The following is a 19,990-nucleotide window of genomic DNA, read 5'->3' as shown; positions in this document are numbered from 1 at the left end:
CTGCATTGACCTGCTTATGATGTATGACAGATCCATTTGTGCCAACTGCAATTTTAGGTGAGAACATTTCCCTTTATCGAAGTTTATTGCTGAAGTAATTTCAGAAGTTGCAGTTCTTGGGGAGCAGATAATAGTATGCAAAATGCTGGAGCTTTATGCTAAAGGGAGGGGTGGTAGACTTGGCTACACTGAGGTGCTAAGGACAGTTATCAGGCTTGATTACTACTGTCATAGTGCAAGTCATGGGAGAAAAGAAATAATTTTAACAAGTGGATTTGGAAGGAAATGTTTATGCATGTATTTGGAGTGACACAAAAGAATTTGATTATCATAGCAATTGAAATAGTTTCCCTCATTTTTTTTCTGTTTTATCTTAGAACTGAAGATGTCACTTCTTAAAAATAACTTTTTTTCCTAGTTAAACTACTCAGGATACAGAAAATCCAACAAAATACAGTTTTGGCCATCTATCAGCTATCATGTCTTCTGACAGTTCTGCAGAGTTTCTGACTTGCTTGTTAAAGTGAAGTTTCAGAGAGGAGATGGTATTTTGAACAGCAAAATGATAACATGACACTTATAGTATATAGTTTATTATGCATCAGATGTCACAGGAATGAAATAAAACAGTAGATTAAAAACATTCAGTTAAAATATAAAGCATTTCCACTTGGAATTGAGGAACATCTGCTATTGTCCAGTGTCAGAAAGAGAGAGGTTTCTGCACAGTGCTAAACAGTAAGCATGAGGCGCTATTGCATTTTCAGTGCTTAACTCTAACCCCTTTGTGGCTTGTATTCATTTACACCTCCTTCCCATGCTAACTTTAAACTAAACAGGGGCGGTTTTTTAATAGTAATTAATAACATAACAGTGCACTGTAGCAAGAATTCAAACTCCTGTGTTAAGCCTATTTATTTACTCATTTTTCAATTTATATTTTCACAACAAATTTTCCTTTCTCCTCTTTTTTCTTCTAATCACTGTAAAAAAGTTAAGACCCCTTAACTGATTCCTGTCCTTAAGCTGTAAGTTAAACAAGCTTACATAGAAGTAGAAGGAAGCATATAAGAAGTAAAAGTTAGGAAGGCAATCTTGAAAATTTGTTATTGTGAAAGAATATTTAGTGCAGTGCACTTCAGTGTGCTAACTTTGAGAAGGAACTTTGCTGGTTTTATACATTATGTAAATCTGGAAGAAGGTAATGGTAGTGACTGTAACAATGTAATAATCTGCATGCAAATGAAATTTGCAGTGCCTTTTAACTGCCTGAGATGTTAGATTTTTTTGTGTGCTTTAGTATTCATTCAGCGCTTCATCCAGTAGATGTTCTTTCTGACCTTGTGGGTGGGCTAGGAGAAAAGTACTATTATCAGGAGAAAAACTTTGAGATTTCCTATCTGTATTATTAAGTTTTAGTTAATGGTTTCTTTAGTTATTTTTGTGATCCTTTTCTATATAATAACAATGGCAAAATTATTTGTTAGCTTTTTTCCCCCAAGAAATAATGTCTAAGCAAGTAATTCAGCTATCAGGCAAACACACACTGTGAAAAATAAATCCTCTGATTTTACTAAGTCTGTAAAATCTTTTAATTAGTTAGGTGTGTATTTTATGGTCTACTGCAGCAAACCTGTGCTTACTCATCTCGGAAAATATTTCAGTTATTTCACTGCATAAAATAAATATTTTTGTAAGTTTACATGTTAAAAATTTAGTACCATTTTATGAGCAGTGCTCCATTCAGATTAGATCTCTCCCAATATGTGTTTATGACTGTCTGTACAGGAATAGTGTTGTATCTTAGGTAAATCAAATTAACTATGCTTGAGTTGGTAGAGGAATACAGCTATTAACAAAGTATGCAGGGTTTTAATTACAAGTAATACCTGCTCTCACTGTCTTCCACTGTCCAAAGAAGTTGTGTTAAACTGCAGGGTCAAGCCTGTAGTTAAAACTAAATGACCTTCAGAGTGTGACCTCCTGGGAAAGGTACACAGAGTTCAGTTTTCAAAATCTGCTAGAAAAGCCACAACACAGTTACTGTTTCCAAAGTATATTATTTAATAAATGTTGTATAGCTCTACAGGAATGGATAAGTGTAGAGTAGGACAACTGAAGCTGTTGTAGGAGTATTTAAGCCAGGCAAACATCCCATTGCATATGGATACTGCATCTGGGGGAGCTCACCCTTTAAAAAACTCACAGCCTGAAAAACTCATGCTACAGTGCTCAGAGGCAAAGTAAAAAACTGTAATATCCGTGGCTCCTAGTGTACCATACAAACCAAGGATTAAAAACACTTTACTTAAAACAACTTAAAAGATAACTCCTGCTGTATTAATGCAGCTGTAAGAGATAAAGAAATGGCGAGAGGAAGATTAGTCTAAAACTAGAGAGCTTGCAGGAAAGAGATTCGTAAGTATTAAACTGATGCTTTCGTAGTACAAGACTTTGATAAGTTTGCCTTCATCTTAGTTACTAACAGTCTGCATTGCAAAGAATTTTGCAGTTTGCAAAAAAGAAAAAAAAATCCTTGAGTTTTCTAACCTGTTTCTAAAATTGAAATAAGCAACCCAAAAAATCATTATCAACTTTCTACTTTTTTTTGTCTTTTGTGTCTTAGCCACCTTGCAGTTTTCAGGTGCCATTTCAGCAGCAACATACTGTACCTACACTTGTATACCACGCTTCATGCCATGCATCCCAAGGTGCTTTGCAGTACGATTTTATATCACATCAGACAAAAGCTGTAAAATGTTATGACTAAAAGATGAATCCCTTTCCTCTGCATTAGACCAAATTAGCAGACTGACAGGAAAAGGAGTGAAATGGCCATACTCATGCCCATACATTTTTCTCTGCTGTTTTTTGGTTTAGGTGTCAATGCACAGTTCATAATGACTCTATGCATAGTGAGGACCAGATTTCATGTGTCTTAGTGGGAATTGAGAGGACCTCAAACCATCCTTGAAAAACGATTCATTGAGCTTTCTGGCTTTAACATGAATTTTCAGTAGTACAACTAAGACCAGAATCTCTCACCTTTAACAAGGTGTGTTAGTATTTTTGGTGTGTACATGAGAATCTGGGACCTTTTCATACAGAGTATTTGTGGAACTTTCTGCTATAATATATCTAACTTACGAATGTGGAAATACTATTTTAATGCTTCCCTTTCATACAGCTTATTTTACAAAGCAACATTTTTTGATAAATACCTTATTTTGTAACATTATACAGATTTAGTAATTTTTTTGTGTGCAGTCAGTGAGGAATAGCTTGAATAAGTCAAAGCACCATATTAACAATTTTGCTTAAAATTTAAAAACTCTAAGATATGTAAAATTATTATTTGAGTAAACAGATAAAATATTTATGATGATTCTTGGACCTTAGAATTGGGGGTGGGTTTTTTCTCTTGTTAAGTCTGAAAAAATTTTTAGAATTCCATCTAAAGAGGAAGAAAGTTATTTTGCTTCCTTAGGTAGCATGCACTTTCACATCTATTTATTTTAAGTATAGGTTTTGATCTCAGTTCCATCTATGTGAATTGACTTACAGTATGATACCTTGGTTTTAGTAAATCTAATTTATACTGTGAAACTGAGATCAGAATCTGATTCATTTAGGAAATAATTCTGTAAAGACTAAATTAAAAACATAAAATTACCTGTAATTATTAATGTAGTACTGTTGCTTATGCCCTGTTTCCTTTTTCTCCTCCTCTTTTTTTCTCCTGATATGTATCTTCTTAAAAGTGCCAATCAATGGTAAGTTGCCCATTTGCCCCATGGAAGAGATGTGGAGGGTTGGGAGAAGTATGTGTCTCATAAAAATTTTAACCAGCCCACGGGGGTCTCCTGTTTGTTGGCTTGCATGTCAGTTGACATACAACATTCCATGCCTGGTGTGGTGGCTCATGATACACCGTGGTCCTAAAGCATGTTCAGCAGTCAGTCAAGACATTTTTCCTTACCAGATGATCCTTTGCATTTGTCCTCTTGTAGTTTGTCTCCAAGTGTCATTTTCAGATCTACATTTCCATTGCAGTCCTAGCTTGATGAAACCATAAGCCATTTTGTGCATTTTTTTATTTTGCTCACTCCAAACATTTGCTCTAAATTTGCAGTGTGAAATACAGCACTTTAGTAATCTGTGAAAAATACAAGTCCAGTTTCATTCCGTGGGACTTGTGGAAGTTTCAGAATGAAACTTCTATGCAGTTTGAAGCCAAATGCCAGTTTTAAAATTTGTTTGCAATCAGCTAGCAATATTTAAAACTATATTAGAGTTTGGACTGCTCTGCAATGCTTCCATTGTAGAACTATGGACTTTGCCTCATTCCAATCGGTCTTGCAATTTCCTTGTGTAAATTGCTCCATGGATTTACTGTTCTTCTGGTGTAGCCTTCACAGACAGAACCAATGCTGGTGGTGTCAGAGTTCTGCCATTCCTCTAGAAATCTCTGTACTTTCTATTTCTTTTAATAAGTGAAAATGAGCCAGTACACGATGAGATACTCTTTTTCTAGATGAAACCCATACGATGGTCAGTGACACAAGCAGCCTGGTCCAATCCCATACCTATAAGAAGAGAGATCCAGTGGATGTGCCCTACCAGACTGGACAGCTCCATCCAGCCATCCGTGTAGCTGACTTGCTACAGCACATCACCCAGATGAAGTGTGCAGAAGGCTACGGGTTTAAAGAGGAGTATGAAGTAAGTGTCAGGTGTAAGAATCTGATTATTATGTCTTCTGAACTGTTAGTTACGTGTGTTTGATGCTGACTTTTTACAACTGTGCGTACTGCTTGCATTTTACAAAAGATGGTGCTTTTTTGAACTTCACGCTTTGTCATGCCAACTTCATGTTATAAAAATTGCTTAAATATATAATTGTTTAAACTGGTATTTATAGTATTAGATTTCCAAAACCCATGCTTCAGGCCACTTCTGAAGTCACTGATGACATTTTTTCCCCTGAAATGTAGAAAACAATTCATTCCCAGAGGACCTAATCACTTGTCAACTTTCATTTGTGTAGCTGACTTAAACAAGTTTGTTCCTGTGAGGCTTTTTATGCCACTTTTATTTAAAAGTGATAGAATTGAAAATTCTTGTGTTTGGATAAGATTTGCTCCTCAGCCAAAACCTTTTATACCAGCATTAAGCCTAGAGGAAAACTACAATTAATTTATTAAAAAAAATAAAATCAAGACCATAAAATGGAATTTATAGTGCAACCAATGACATGGCTTTTTAACTACAGTGGATCAAATGATTCTGCTGAGAAACAGGTTCCCGGAAAATTTTCAGCCTACCAAGCTGATGAATGGCATCCCATTACAGACAGTAGGTGTAGCCATGACTAATACCAGTAGATGCAATACATCAGGGTGCAGTTTGTTAATAGTGGCAGGGAAGGAGGACTTAAAATAGTGAAGCTGGAACTGAAAAACTCCTCTTTACATATGGAAATTGTTATAATCAGAAAGAACTCTAACTAGCCATATATTTGAGGGGGTTTTCGATTGAACTACTGCCGTAATGCTGTTTTTCCTCTATATGCAGTGAATGACTGCCCAGTATATTCTAGCACTGCACAGGTTGCAAATCTCTTTGTTTACATTTCTGTCAGACTGATACTGTCCTCTTTTCAAATTTGAACTCGACAGCAAAATAATTTTTTCTTTATATATTTATCAGAAGGATAAATGTCCAAATGAAAAGGAAGAAATAGTTTGACAGGGGATTTGTTTTGAATGAAGTCTCATAGATGGTTTTTGCTCTAACAAGACAGCAGGATTATATAGTCTCACCAGGGAAGGAGTTTGATTCAGGAGACATTCACACAAGATTCACTCTGAAAATGAATCTGTGGAACAGAACAGAAAGTAGCACACTGCCCATTAGGAGCACTTCAGAGGAGTGGAAGGATACAGAGCACTTGCTGTCATGCATAGTTTTAAGTACTTTAAGATAAAACTTAATAATTAGGGCCACTATTCTCAATAATTAGGGCTATAGTTCACCGTCTGAGCACACAGATGTAATTTTAAGTCCTATTGGTGTCATGCACAAGTTTTTGAAGTAGCATAACCGACACAAAGGATAAAGGTTGAAAAATCGTCTGTAAGGAACGGCAGGATAGTACTTAACTTGTTCACTGCTCAGCTCTGCATTAGGATTTACCCACTTGGGATACTGAGTATCTATAGGTCCCAATATACAGGGGCTTGGAGGAACACCCTGCTTTGTAGGATTTTGCCCTTTTATTCTCCTAGGAGAAGGCTCCTGTTCCTGCAAGCAAGATCAGGCCTGGCTCATGGCTGGAGCGACTGATATTGTGCCTGTCTGTGCCTGTAGAACCAGAACACATGCAGACATGGCCTTAGGGCCACACCAGTAGTGACTTCATTGCCTGCTTTCCCATCTGTTTCTTGGGTGCGGGAAGAACATGAATGCATTTCTGTAAGCTTTGGACTTAAATGCAGACCTTCATTTGCAGCCTAGTGGAGTGCGAATGATTGGGATTGCGCAGAAATCCTTAAGGTTCGGGGAAATTTCCACATAGCTAGTCTGCAGTGGATCTTTAAAATCCTTTCTATCCCCTGCCAGACCCTTAAGAAAGGAGAGATTATAGCTTGGTTCCAGTGGTGTTAGACTGACAGAATAATACTGGCCTGATTTCCCAAGCACCCATACACTAATTGTGGGTTATTTAATCTGTTCCCCAGTATTATAGCATAGGAGAGCTTTTACTCATCTGAGGGCATGCTAGCCAGGAAAACAAGAAGCCTGGAGGTCTGGCTGCACCCTCTATATCTGTGGCTCTAAGGGAGAGAGTGAGCTCCTCACCCGAAGGAGCTTGTCCTGGGCTAGGCTGTCGGGGCGTACCAGCGGAGGCAAAGAATGAAGGAGGGGACTCTCCATACAGGTTCCACAAGCAGGTTTATGGCTGGTGAGGGGACTAGGGACGAAGAGCCGATTTTTGGAGAGGGTCCAGGATTTTTATACTTAAGGCAGGAAAGGTGGCGATAAGGGTAACAGACAATAGGGTAAAGGAAAGGAGGCGGGATTTACAAGGAGGCAACCAATGGTGACAACTTAGAGGACGGATTACAGGAGGCAGCCAATGGGGTATTGAGTAACACAGAAACGTCTAGAACTGATACATATTCAACTAAGGGAAATGAATGTTTACAAACTTATACATAAAACAGGCAGGGGAGAACAGGAACAATCAACACAAAGTAGGCAAATAGCTGCACCAAGGGGTGATGGGATCTCACCCTAACAACGAAGGCAGGCTTCAAACCTTGGTGCCTGACCACCAAACAGTAGAATCTGGAGTTTCTTCCAGGGTCAGGGTGGCTATGGCCACTTGCACCGCACACTGGTCATGAAGCAGCCTCGTTGTTCATCTTCTTTCTGCATTAAAGAAACAAGCTAAATAGAAAAGGGAAAATTGGTTTCCGCAATTCGTCGCTTCTTCATTGTTACCCCTGTCACTTTTGGTTTTAGATTCAGTATTTTCACAGGGATTTCATTATATCCCTTCTCAAAAATTTCCGTCAAAGGGCCTTAAATCCAAGTAACGAGTTTGTCTGCTTCTAAAACAGATCAATTAGGCCACTGGAGGCCACCGTGGCTTGGCAGAAACAGATAAATTCATTAAAGTCTTACAATTTCAGATAAGTTTTGTTTTTAACCCTGTTTTTGGATCAGCTTAAATTGGTGCCTACTCAGTGTAAAGTGGTTCTTTGCCAAATTGAGGTTAGTTGACATAAGACAGTTTCAAATCGATTTCAGAGTGTCCGCATAGGAGCTCAGACTGGTTTAACACAATTGATTTAAAAATACACCTTTAATTAAACTAGTGCAACTTTGTGTAGATAAAGCCTTGAAAAATCAATTTCACATTATGTTCCATGACAGGGAGTTCTGAGCTTCCATTATCTCAAAACCAGAGGTTCCTTTGAAAAGCCAAGATTTGCAAAGGGTATCCTGCTCAGATCAGCCTCAATTACTGTAACTAACAGGAGTGTGTCAATAACAGAATTTTAAAAAAGGTTCCTCCATGTAGGTAGTTTTATCTTTAAGGCTTTCCTCCCCATTGTCTGTCTCATCTTCCCTCTCTTCCCCTTCTGTCGAACACGTCCTTTCTCAAGGTTTTCTGGCAGTTAACTGTTTCAATCTGGAAATTATTTTACATCATTCAACCAATACTATTTCAAATACTGTAGTGTTATATACTGTCAGGATAAACTGCACTGAATATGTTCCATCTGTGCTGCATGGTCTTCATTCTGATGTGTTACACCAATGTAACTGTACTGATGTCTAAATCATCATAGTTAAATAGATGAATACAGGCTCAGAGTGCCTGTCAAGGTCAGGAACATGACATATATTACCCAGTGCGTGTTAAAGAATTCATTTCAGTTTAGCACTTCTAAGCACCTGTTATAGATTGGTCAAAGTATTTAAAAATAGGTTATCTGGCCATGGTCATTGTTCAGCTATACCTTGGGGGATTGTGGTCAAAGGTGATCATAAAAAAAAAGGATCATTTGAAGAGGATTTGGAGATGAGTGTTAAAAATAATTGAGGGTATGAAAGAAATTCTGTCTTAATAGCACTATATTAATTTAAATGGAACTTCAGGAGATACTCGAATATACATATGCTAAGGTAGATGTGGTAATCATCAGTAAAACCCAACTCACTGAAAAAGTTTCACTGGCCAGTGGGATATCTGGGGTAAATATAAAATGGTTTTAAGAAACAAAATAGGGGGAAAAAACTCTCTAAAACCAGTAGAAATACAGATCCTTGTTTGGGGAGGCAGAAGGTACTGCAGACAAGCAGGAAATTTTTCATGGAGGATGTTTGCCCCATAGGTGCCTAATTTGAGGTTTGTTTTCTCCAAACCACTGTTAGATTGATGTCTGACTTTGAAAGAAGTCTGATATAATTTCCATTTTTTGCCATCATGCAAAGCCGTAACGGACTAGAGTACTGTCACTCAAACCCAGTCTCCATTCACATATTTTCTTTCTCTTTGATTCCAGCTGGAAGACAAATTTGCTGCCACATAACACTTTAAAGCCTTGTGCTTCTGGGGCCCTATTCTGAAATCTTGAAAATAGTAGGAAAACGAAGTATTTCTTTAATGTTATGTTAATACAGCTGCTGGTAGGACCCATCTGGCCCTATTTTTTCCTGCATGTTCCTTGTGACTGCAACTAACCTTTCTCACCTCCAACCTGTACATTTTTATCACAGCTTTTTCTCTGATTTTATTTGATATTCTGCAACACCAGCTGAGACAGTCAGTACCACAATCAGTGCAGGTTATTTTCTATCCCACAAGACACAAGTTGCACAGAACACAGAAAGACTCTGGAACAATGGGTGAGGATGGGGGCTTCAGTCCACAGTGTAAATGAAGGACAGCATCTGTGTCTTCAAGAACCAGGAGCAGGTAACTGTTTCTGTTTCAATTTTTGTAATAAAGAGGAAAACTCATTAGGGATTATAAATGTAACAGAGATAGAGATAGAGATGAGATATAGAGATAGAGATAGAGATAGGGGTAGAAGTAAAATAGTGGAAACTTGTCCAGTGAAAATGGCATGGAAAATTGTTAGAAATATTCATCCATAGAGATCACTGCTATTATTTTGTTTTTGAAGTTTCAGCTGTTTAGATGGAGCTCAGAATACTCAGTGAATGCCCAGTTCAGTCGTCAGTCTTTAATAGTGGAAAGTTGCAGTGGTTTGATTAAGCCATATATTACTATGTAAGTGTTCTCTCATATACAACAAGGGATAACCCCAACAAATGGGGACATAGAGGTCGTTTATGTGAGGCAGGTACTCTTCCTTTATCAAGGAACGTCATTCAGACATAACCAGTTTCTTCACATTGCTCTGGGATCTGCAAAAGCCTTCCATCAATACCAGGAAACTTGTTAGTGGCTGGGATTATCCCAGACTCTTGGGCACGAGAAGACTCAGCGCTGTGGAGGTCACATGTAGGGAGGTTGAAAGAAGTAGTAAAAATGAGCGACTGCCTTATCCACAAAGCATGTTTGGGTTTGTAAATCCTAAAGTACTCCAGATTAATACCAAATTGTTGCAATAAAGTAATCCCAAACCTGAAACTACATTCGTTGGTAAATAGCCTATGTTAGTAGTGACAGCTTCCCAGTGCATGCAAATACCGGTTTAAGTCTTGTAGAAGAATGGGTGATTTCCAGTTGTTGATCAGCAAGAATCAGTTGTCAACAATTTTAACTGTATGACAGTTTGGGATTTTTTTTCAGTTCAGAGGAAGGATGCTCAGTTTACTGAATGTCTGTTGTTGTCAGCAAGTTTTATGCAATTCTAAATCTATCCTCTATCACCCTGAATTTCTCTTCTTAACAGATTTCGCATGGATGAGAAGTGCTGTCACAGTGCTTAATAACATTCATGTGACACTGCCTTATGTCACAGTGTGGTTAACTGCCCAGTGATCAAGATGTCCCACAACTTTCTAAATCACACTGTTTCCCTCTCCCACTCTTCCTAAATGTATTCTCCTCTGATTTAAATAAAAGTGCATGTATATGCAGAAACAGGTCTCTAATTTGTTTTGTTTAAGTAGGTTTAATTAGAATTTATTCTTATCACAGAGAATAGATTTAGACAGGTCATGGCTTCATTAGAAAGGCTTTGTGCTTTTATCTGTTTGAATAGTAAAATTGCAGGGGTGTATAGACTAGAACACTTCCAGTATCCTTAGGATTACTCTCAGTGGGATGTAGGCAGCTGTTTGCTCATGCTGTGATTCAGCTATTTTTGATACTGATCAGTCTGTGATTTACTCGGGTATGGACCTCTTGTTTTCTTCTTCTCAGTAGCCTAAACAGTGTGAACTGTGTGTGATCTCAGGCAGCAAGGACACCTAACAAGAACAAAGATACCTAATTCAGCTAAATGTTTTCTTCATGAAAGTCTGCCAGACTCAGTCTTGTATGTAAAGTTTAGACCATGTTTTGAGGAAAGCCTGGTAGCTTTAAAGTGCATCTTTCATGACCACTGTATCCCTCTAAGCAGTTAAAACAGAGACTGGTTGTATTGATCCACTCAGAAGAATGTTGGTCCACTCAAAAGTCGTGAGATATAGATCCTTAAGCTGATCAATTGGATGGATAAACGAGTGCAGGTTGTTCTTGTGTAGGAACTCTGGCAGCTATTTCAGTCATTTGCTGCTTCTGCTGACTCTGGTAGTCCTGGTTCATGCTGAGGCAAACATATGAATGAGTACAAAATATGTCAGCAAGAAAAAATGTGCTGTAACATGTTACTTCTCATGGACCTGAAGATGCCCTGGGAGTCTTTTCCATGTTCAGATATTTAGCAGACATTGGTTTCATATCTCAGCATAGCTGGACTGAAAATGTAAAGCTAGTTTAAAGCATCTTAAGCACCTCTGATGTTATTCCTGATCCTTAATGAGTCTACATAAGCGTTTAAAATGGGTCATTTTAACTGTTGCATGCAGTTTTGTGGATGTCCCTCTGGCGCTCCATTATCCCATGGTAATAAAGTTTCAATTTGCTTTAAGAGGTTGCGGGGGTCTTTCCCATCTTAAGTCCAGCTGTCACAGCTGTCTTTCAAAACTAGTTTTAATCTTCCTCCCCTTTTTCCTGACCTATGACTCCCATCATTAGGATCTTTTATTCTCTGACGACATTGCAAAATCTTTCTCAATTTATTCTGGAAAGATTTGTGGGCATATGCAATGTGAAATTGGGGCAATAAAAGAAATAGTTTACAAGTTTCAGTGATTGTTGTCAACTTAGTACCAAGCAGATCTTTGAAAATCCTGTGTCCACATGTGATAAGTGCAAGTAATTAACACAGGAATTATATAATACTAATGGAAATAATTAACCTTTTCCATCCTACTGCTTCCTTCGTACATGTTTGGATGTACACAGAGATATATTCTTATTAATAACAAACACACATCATTCCACTATTTTAGCATGTGAAATCTGTTGGACATTATTCTCCTGCCTGTCTTGTCTTCATCATCCCCTTTGGCAGCCACAGGTTGAGCAGCAGTCAAACTGTACTAAGCAGACTTCTGAGTCCATTTTACTCTGGTTGTCCATTAGTCAAGTCATTTTTGCCAGCTGATCTTGCTACAATGCTTTTGCTAGTATCAAATTCATGCTCTCTCTGTACCTATTGAAATCAGGGTTTAATTTCAGACTTAACCGATCTATGTATTGTTATGGGCTATTGAACACGACAGTAGGAAACTAAATGAGGCCAGTGGACGTCATTTCAGTCATACTGTGAGTTTCCAGAGGGAAATCCACTAGAATGGCTTTAATGCTCACAGCAGTAAGGTGATAGGTTAAACATTCTAAGTGCTAGTGACAAGTATGATTTGAAAGAAAGAAAAGTTTTTGAAACGTTGCAGGCTATTTGCTGCGTATTTGCACCAGCCTGACTTATTAATTATTCAAATAAGACATTGAATATTTGATCAGAATCTGTAATCCCTTCTTCAGTTAACATATTATTTACTTTTGAAAAGTGCTGATGTACCATACTTTTCCCATTGCACCTGCAAAAATGAATTGGTCCAATTTATGTGCACGGAATAATATATTGTGCTTTAATGTTCAAGATATTATTCATTACTTTCTACTCATATAAGCCTTCTTACCTTCTTCATATTTTATTAGTGCCCTTTAAAAAGACATAAAAAATCAGTCATGTAGGTATTCCATTTTAAATTATGCAGATGATGTTAAATGCAATTATAATCTATTCTTTATTAATTATAGATACACTCTGTGTTTTCTATAAATTGCATTTATTCACTACAAATAATTAGGCATTTTAGTCCATTGCTGGTCTCATGACCAGAGCATTATTACTGGCTGTTTGTAAAGTGAGAGGAACACTTTTCAAATCAAATTAGCATAATTTAGCTATTACGGTTTTCATTTAGCATCACTTTATCTACAGCATATGTAAAATATGCAGTATTTTCTATAATGCATTTGTTTTAAATAAGTTAAAGTTGCCACTACAAATTTTTCAGGAAATGAAAATATGTGTTTTTATGTAGCCTGTGGCTCAGTATATCTTTTAAGAAGTTTTCTATCTGGAATACAAGACTTCTTCTTACGTGTTTCCTGTAGTGCTTTAGTGATTGTCCTGTCAATGGAACAGATGCTCATAATTTTCTGGCAGGAATGATTTCTTTTTGTAACAACATACTGTTTTGATGGGCCCAAAAGAGTCTGCGGGAAGTGCTAAGTCCACTGAAAATCTGCCAGGTGGTAATTGGGCAGACAAGGGGGCTGGCAAGCTTCTCTTCTCTCTTGCTGGTTTCCTGCCATTGCCTCTGTCTCTGCATGATAGCTGCTCCCCTGGTTACCCATCGCTCTGGATCTCCGTGATGCCCCTGCCCTCACTGTTGTGGGGCTGTGCTGTTTGCTGAGCTGCTTGGCTCTGCATCTGTCTCATTAATTAACATTGAGGTCTCCGTGGGTCCACAACGAGTCATTTCAGTGGTGTAGGGGGCACAGCCTGCTAAAAAGCTGTGAGAAGATGCAGGCACCTTGGTCAGGCAAAGATTAGCAAGGTAACGATGGGCAGAAAATCGGCCTCCAGGGCAAAGCTGATGGGAAGTCTGGAGTACCCATGGAAACAAAGGAGCCCAGGAGTGAGCAGAAGGAAAAGCAGGCTGGCCTTGGGGACTTGTGAAATACTGTCAGTGAGAGTCAGTATTTCAGAAATGACATGAAGGCAGCATCAACCATGTAAAATTATTGGAGTTACTGGGTGTGCAGCTCAGTTCGAGACTGATGAAAATTCATAATAGTGACACTTCTTCACAAGACAGAAACAGCAGGTCGGAGTCACTCGACGTAAATCCACACACAAAAGCTGAAAGGTTTAGGTCTAGAACATGATTTGGAAGCCAAGACAGGGAAGACCTTAAGCACATGTTTGAGTTCAGTTGGTTTAAATGGGATTCAAGGGACTGTTTTGAAGTTGCTTTTAATATACCTTCTTTCCTGTTTTACATTTTACCGTTTACATAAATGGAAGCCACACAAGGGACATCAGAAACATAATAGTTTAGACATGCTCATATAATGGTGAAGAAGCTTGAATGTCTGTCCACAAGAATGGTGCAGTTTCTTCCCCTTAAGATCTTAAAAAGATTTGTGACTGACAGTGCCCTGCTTTGGTCTGTGTTAAGAATAAATGGCGTATGTTTCTGTTAAAATCAGCTGAGCTCAGTTATTACTCATCTAGCTTTAAGGTGCTTGCCTATGCTATAATAACTGTTCTTAATATATTAAGAAAAGAAGTTCTTGTTTCTACAAGACAGATGTCTGGGTCCCCAAGAGACAGGCTGTCTCTGCTCTGCTCACCACACACCAAAGGGAATGAAAAGAAATGAGGACCTGCTTTGATGCACAGGCTGGGGCTGTTCAGAGGCAAACATAGCTATTGCTGCCTTTGGCTAACAAAGGGAGCCTGCAGTAAAGGGGGCATAAGCTCTTTTTGTGAAATTGTAGATTTTTGTCTCTGTCCTAGGCATAAAGGGTTCCTTTCTGAATAGACTGCCTCCTACTGCTTGCTCTGGGATGGTGGAAGCTTCCGCACAGTACAGTGTTGGTTCCTGAAGTAAGCATAAAGTTTTAGTTTCTGATTAGTCTGGGAGAAGACAACAGAAATACTTCACCCTTGATGCTTAAATACTTGGCTTTATCACAGAGCTTAGAGTTTTGATGTGAGATAATATTGCCTTTCAGATTGTCTATAGTAAATATTTTTACATGAGCAATCCATGTGCTTTTCCTTGCCAAGAATGATGGCCAAGCAACAGACTTCCAGTATAACATAACAAATGTTAGAAAGGTAGGTCAGATCCTGTATCCTCTACTCAGGAAGTAACAGTAAAAGCAGCCACCTCCAACCCCACACGAATAGTTAGAAAAGAACAGAGGAGACTTAAATAGATGGGGAAAAGCTTGTAGGGCAAAGCTCTTTTTAGATTTTTCATGTCCTTCCAAAGTCCTATGAATCTAAGCATGACTGTCAAGTTGAGACACATGCTTTTTAATCTTGAGAAAGTCTGCATGCAACAGTTCTTCAGTCTTTTGTGATGCCAGTATTGCTCTTCTATGCGCTGTCAACCATTAGTCATTGCCAGAACACTTTAGTGTATTGTTTGCTTGAAACATATTTCAGAACATTGTCCGCTGCACTAGGCTGTGATATCTGCTGAGCTTTTGTTCACTTAGCCTTGATTTTTGTCTGCAGCTGTTTCTGTTTGTCATCGGTGTCTCTGGTCAAGCTGGACAAAGAAAACTAAAGTAAAGCTCTGCCTTTCCAGTTCATGATTTTGCTCATTCACCCACTTCTACGTCAACTGCACCTTTTATGTTCTGTGTAACACTGTTGTACACAGCTTCCATAAGGTGGGCATCATAAACTTTGTAAAGATTATGTGCATCAGAAAATCCTTAAAAGTGACACAGAGCCACTTTATCAGCCCCAGTACCAAGTCTCTACTTTCTTTCCAGGACAGTGAAATCACTCATTCCAGGCTGCTGTAATACCCCCTTAGGATATTCTGAGCTGTGCCAGAGATCAGTGTTACTTCTGCAATGCTAACAGCAATTATTCATTATTCCTTATAATACAGGGTATCAGCAGCACCCAACAAAGCTATTAAGCAGCAGGTTTAAAATGAACAAAAGGAAATATTTTTCACACAGCACATAATTACATCATGGAGCTCATTGCCTCCAGATGCTGTGAAGGCAAAATTATAAATGGGTTAAAAAATGGGCTAGACAAATTCATTATTAAACACAATGGCTGTGTGCAGTCTCTGGCTGAGGAAGACATTGCTCAGAAAAGCCATTGATTGCTAGAAGCTACAGGGGTATGCTGGGGAAAGATTCATTCTCTATTTGCTCTATTCTTCATACTTTTTAATAAACATCTGCTACTAGTTCTGTTGCAGAAAAACTAATCGGTTGTATGGACCTCTGGTTTGACCCAGTATGGCTGTTAACACACATAAAGAGGAAAAAAAATAAATCAATGCTCCTGTATATACACAGCAAACAATGTGATGTGAAATGGTAATTCTTTCTTTTTTTTTCCCATAGTGGTAGTCAATTTTATAGAGCTAACATCACTTCAGCTTATAAAGAACACAGACTGCTCTTTTAATCAGATAGCATCCTCAGTGTTTTCTAGTTCTTTTATTCTACTAGCTCTTCTCCTAGTTCACTGTCTTACTGGTGGACTACAGGACTGCTGTGGACTGGGGCTGCAGCTTGATGATGCTGTAAAGGGAAAGAGGAAAAACTAAATTCAGTTGTAAAATACTTTTATATAAAATGCACGTAGTTGCTATGCTAAAGCCTAATCCTTGAGCCTTTATTCTGAGCAGTGCTTTATTCTGTAAAGAATCTTGTTTCCATTAATTAGACCCTTTCGAGACAGTTCTATTATTTACAGTATGTTGAGGAAGTGGAATTAAATTCCTAGTGTGGGCAGTAAACCACTTCTTCTCATGTTCTGGAGAGCAAAAGGGGCGCCGTTGTCTGAATTTTTGAAGTTAAACAGGTTGAGCTTCCAAACCACACCAAAGCATTTGCTTTGGTTTTGCACTGGGAAAAACATTTAAAATCTAAGGAAATTTGGTGTCTTGCTGCTTTCCTAGTAGTTCTATACACATTTCAGTTTTGCCACTGACTTTTTAATTGTCTCTTCTTTTACAACATCAGCAGCTTGAATTTTAAGTTTTGATGGTTACATTGTGAATCAAGTCTATAGAAACGACAGTAGCTAGAACATACAAAAGTGTTTGAATACAAGGAAAATCACATAAATTGCTCATGCTTTTTATATGTCTAATTGTAGATCTGGTTTGAGATTGACATATTTTCCCTCCATTTGTCAGATTTTTGCACAGCATTTGTGTTTATTTTACTGGTATTTACTAAGCACATGTATCTCTGGCACACAAAGAAAGCTAGAAGAGCCATGCTATGTGCAGGATTTAGGGCTTCTTTCAAGTTTAACTGTTTTGTGGATTGCTTTTTATTTCTTGTTATTGAGACCGTGTGTTTCTTATTTTTGGTGACTTTTTTTAAAACACTAATCCTGCCATTAGTAGATATTTGAACATTGCTGAGGTAGAAGGACAGTCTACCTGGGAAGCAAATGTCTTTCATTTTGACATAACTAGGAGTATGTTTTCTTTTAGTTGAAGTGTGCTACAGTGAAATTGCCTTAAATATCTTACAGGGGATCAGGTTGAATCTTTTTTAAATAGTCCTTTTCCAAGGGCCAAGAAACTAATAAAGGTACCAAGTTTTTGTCTTGCTGCACACTGACACAGAGGTCTGCTTGTGCTTCATCAGTATTTACACTCACTCTCTGCCGGAGTCCCTGGAAACCTGACTGACCAATCTGGAAGTGTAATAGTAACATGATTTTTTTGGTATAACGAAATATTTGGATAGTGCTACCCATATGACTGTTCTAGTGTGGAGCAGCAGTGTTCCAGAGTGCTCAAGCTTAGTAGTGCAATAACACTGGAAAAAGAAAAACTAAAAAGATTGCTTTCCTCTCTATGGAGAAAAAGGAAAAAAATACTCTATAGAAAGTACTATTTTTACTGTCATTAATACACACCACATACTTAAAAGCTGAAATTCATGTGTATAAAGCAGTGAAATACTCCATTCACCACACAGTTTCAACCCACTCGTGGAAAAGTTTCAGCATCTCATGAAAAACAGAAAAATTATCTTGATTTATGCCAGAATTCAAGTTGGATCTGGTATCATATCAAGTGTTTGTGTTTTAAGTGATATGACAAGTTTAGTTGCCAGCTATTATGACTACAGTGAAGTTACAGAGAACAATAGCTTCCAAGTTCAGGTACCTAATACAAAGCAAAATAAACCATACTTTTTTGGGGTATTGTCTCAGATATACTTTTAAATATATTCTTACGGAACTAAGATTCAGGTTGACTTACGGCAAGGTAGGGAGCCAGAGTGGGACATGTCAGACCTTATCTCTCTTTTCAGCTACCTGAACAGAGGTTGTAACCCGGTGGGAGTCAGTCTCTTCTGTGAGGTAGCAGGCAACAGGACGAAAGTAAATGGTGTCAAGTTGGTGCCAGGGGAGGTTTAGATTGGATATTTATTATTACACCTAATGTCAGGATTGGAACATTTCAGTGCCAGGTCACTCTTGTCCATCTAGGTCACTCTTCATCATTTTGTCCTGTTCCATTTGCAGAATTTGGCTCATGGAGTTTAATAATAAATCTAATAAATATGGACTTTATTGGATTGTTTTAGACTACTAGTAATTGGCTTAATGAGAAACAGATGCCTGGAATCTTTGTATTGTCTTCTAAGGGAAATATTTATATAGAGACTCAAATTTTTTAAAGTTTTGTTTTATAGAGGGATGCAGAGAATAAAGGCATCTGCTGCTATTCAGCAGAGCTGTTATAATGTTGGCTTCCCTCAATTAATCTAGCTTGAGTGCAGTGTTCTAATGAAAGGAAATGTAGAATAAAAATTTAGAGCTGCAATGTATATAAATCTTGAAATGTCCATGGATTGCTGATAAATTGCTGTGTTTTGTTCAGTTTATGCAAAAGAGAAAATCAAGAAGCAGATTGAAAAGCCAAAATTATACATCAAGTCATTAAATCTCAATCTTCATTACTGAAGAATTGTTTTGATACTCAGCAAGATCAGAATCTGAACAAACGAGTAGCTAGGTGACACGTTCAGAAGGGTCCTGAACACTAGGAGAAAATCCACAGAATAATGTCATAGGTGTGATCTAAGTGCAGAACTATGATTGCTCCTTTTCTGTTCTTAAGGCTCTGAATATAAACAATATTTTGCACTGAGTTTTTTCTTTGTGACTAACCCTTTATTTCTTTGTTAAGTTTCATATTTTGTAATCCATTTTGTTAACACAGACTTGGTAACTTTTCAGTTAGCTCTCTTTACTTCATAAACAACTCACCTTCATGTCCTCACCATATTGTCCTTTAGAAAAAAAAGACTGTTCTGTCAAACAATGGCACTTTTCTTCACTTTTTTTTTTTTTTTTTTTGCTGGAGTCTGTTTGCTGTGAGTTACATTTGAGTTGTTAGTTTACTGAACTGTGCTGTTGCTCGTACATCGCAATTGTAAAACCACCAAACTAGAGGAGAAGAGACATCCTTGTTGCACATCTGTACAGTAAGTAACTCATGACACTCAAATTCTCATCTCCATCAGTATTGCTGGAGATAAATTTTTTCTGTTAGTTCAGTACTTATTTCACTTGCAGAGTATATTCTCTGAATGTAGCTGTGTGATTGATAAATAAGAAGGAAGAAGAGATACTTGCACGAGGTCAGTACAAGTTCAGAAGACTTTTCAAAGCTCTTTGAAAGTTTCTCTCTCAGGCATCAGGAATATAATAGCTGATGACATGGAAAGAGAGCTGGACGATCCAAATGTCCATCAATAAGCTCCTGGGGATACATGCTGTAGTGGAACTATCACATACGTATTGCATTTTTCTACTGAGGAAGTATTAGTACCATCTACTTGATGTTAGATGAATGATGCAGAACTGCTCTTCAAATAAGAGCATTTAGGGACAGCAACCCCTTTTGCCCCTCGCTCATTGTTAACTTCCACAGAGCAGTTCCACTACACATTACCCATTAGCTGAGCCTGGGTCATTTGAGTAGCCTTGATTCCGTGTATTATATATGAGTGATCTGTCTGGTTTTAAGCCTGGTTGATGAATTACTGCAGGGTTACCTCTCTTGGAATGAGAAAGTGCTGTATATACATTTCAAACATCAAAATAAGGCAATTCAGGTTGGTGAGCTGCTGCTCTTCATTAGT

At 38.0% G+C, this 19,990-nt stretch overlaps 1 protein-coding gene across 13 annotated transcripts in view; it reads left to right on the top strand.

The window, feature by feature from the left end:
* PTPRM (protein tyrosine phosphatase receptor type M) overlaps positions 1–19,990 on the top strand; it is a 453,822-nt gene that overhangs the window by 362,729 nt on the left and 71,103 nt on the right. For 6 of the 13 annotated variants that reach the window (XM_032122255.1, XM_032122252.1, XM_032122211.1 and 3 more), the window contains one exon: positions 4,535–4,722. In XM_032122255.1, coding sequence (XP_031978146.1) covers positions 4,535–4,722 — 188 coding nt within the window. Of the gene's footprint in view, positions 1–30; positions 58–3,761; positions 3,774–4,534; positions 4,723–19,990 lie in introns of all 13 variants that reach the window. The other 7 variants (XM_032122222.1, XM_032122186.1, XM_032122165.1 and 4 more) reach the window with 3 other exon arrangements.

Source organism: Corvus moneduloides, chromosome 1 (genome assembly GCF_009650955.1).
Source record: "Corvus moneduloides isolate bCorMon1 chromosome 1, bCorMon1.pri, whole genome shotgun sequence".
Lineage (NCBI taxonomy): Eukaryota > Metazoa > Chordata > Aves > Passeriformes > Corvidae > Corvus > Corvus moneduloides.
Note: the sequence above shows the minus strand (reverse complement) of the source record. Positions and strands in the feature narration are given on the sequence as shown.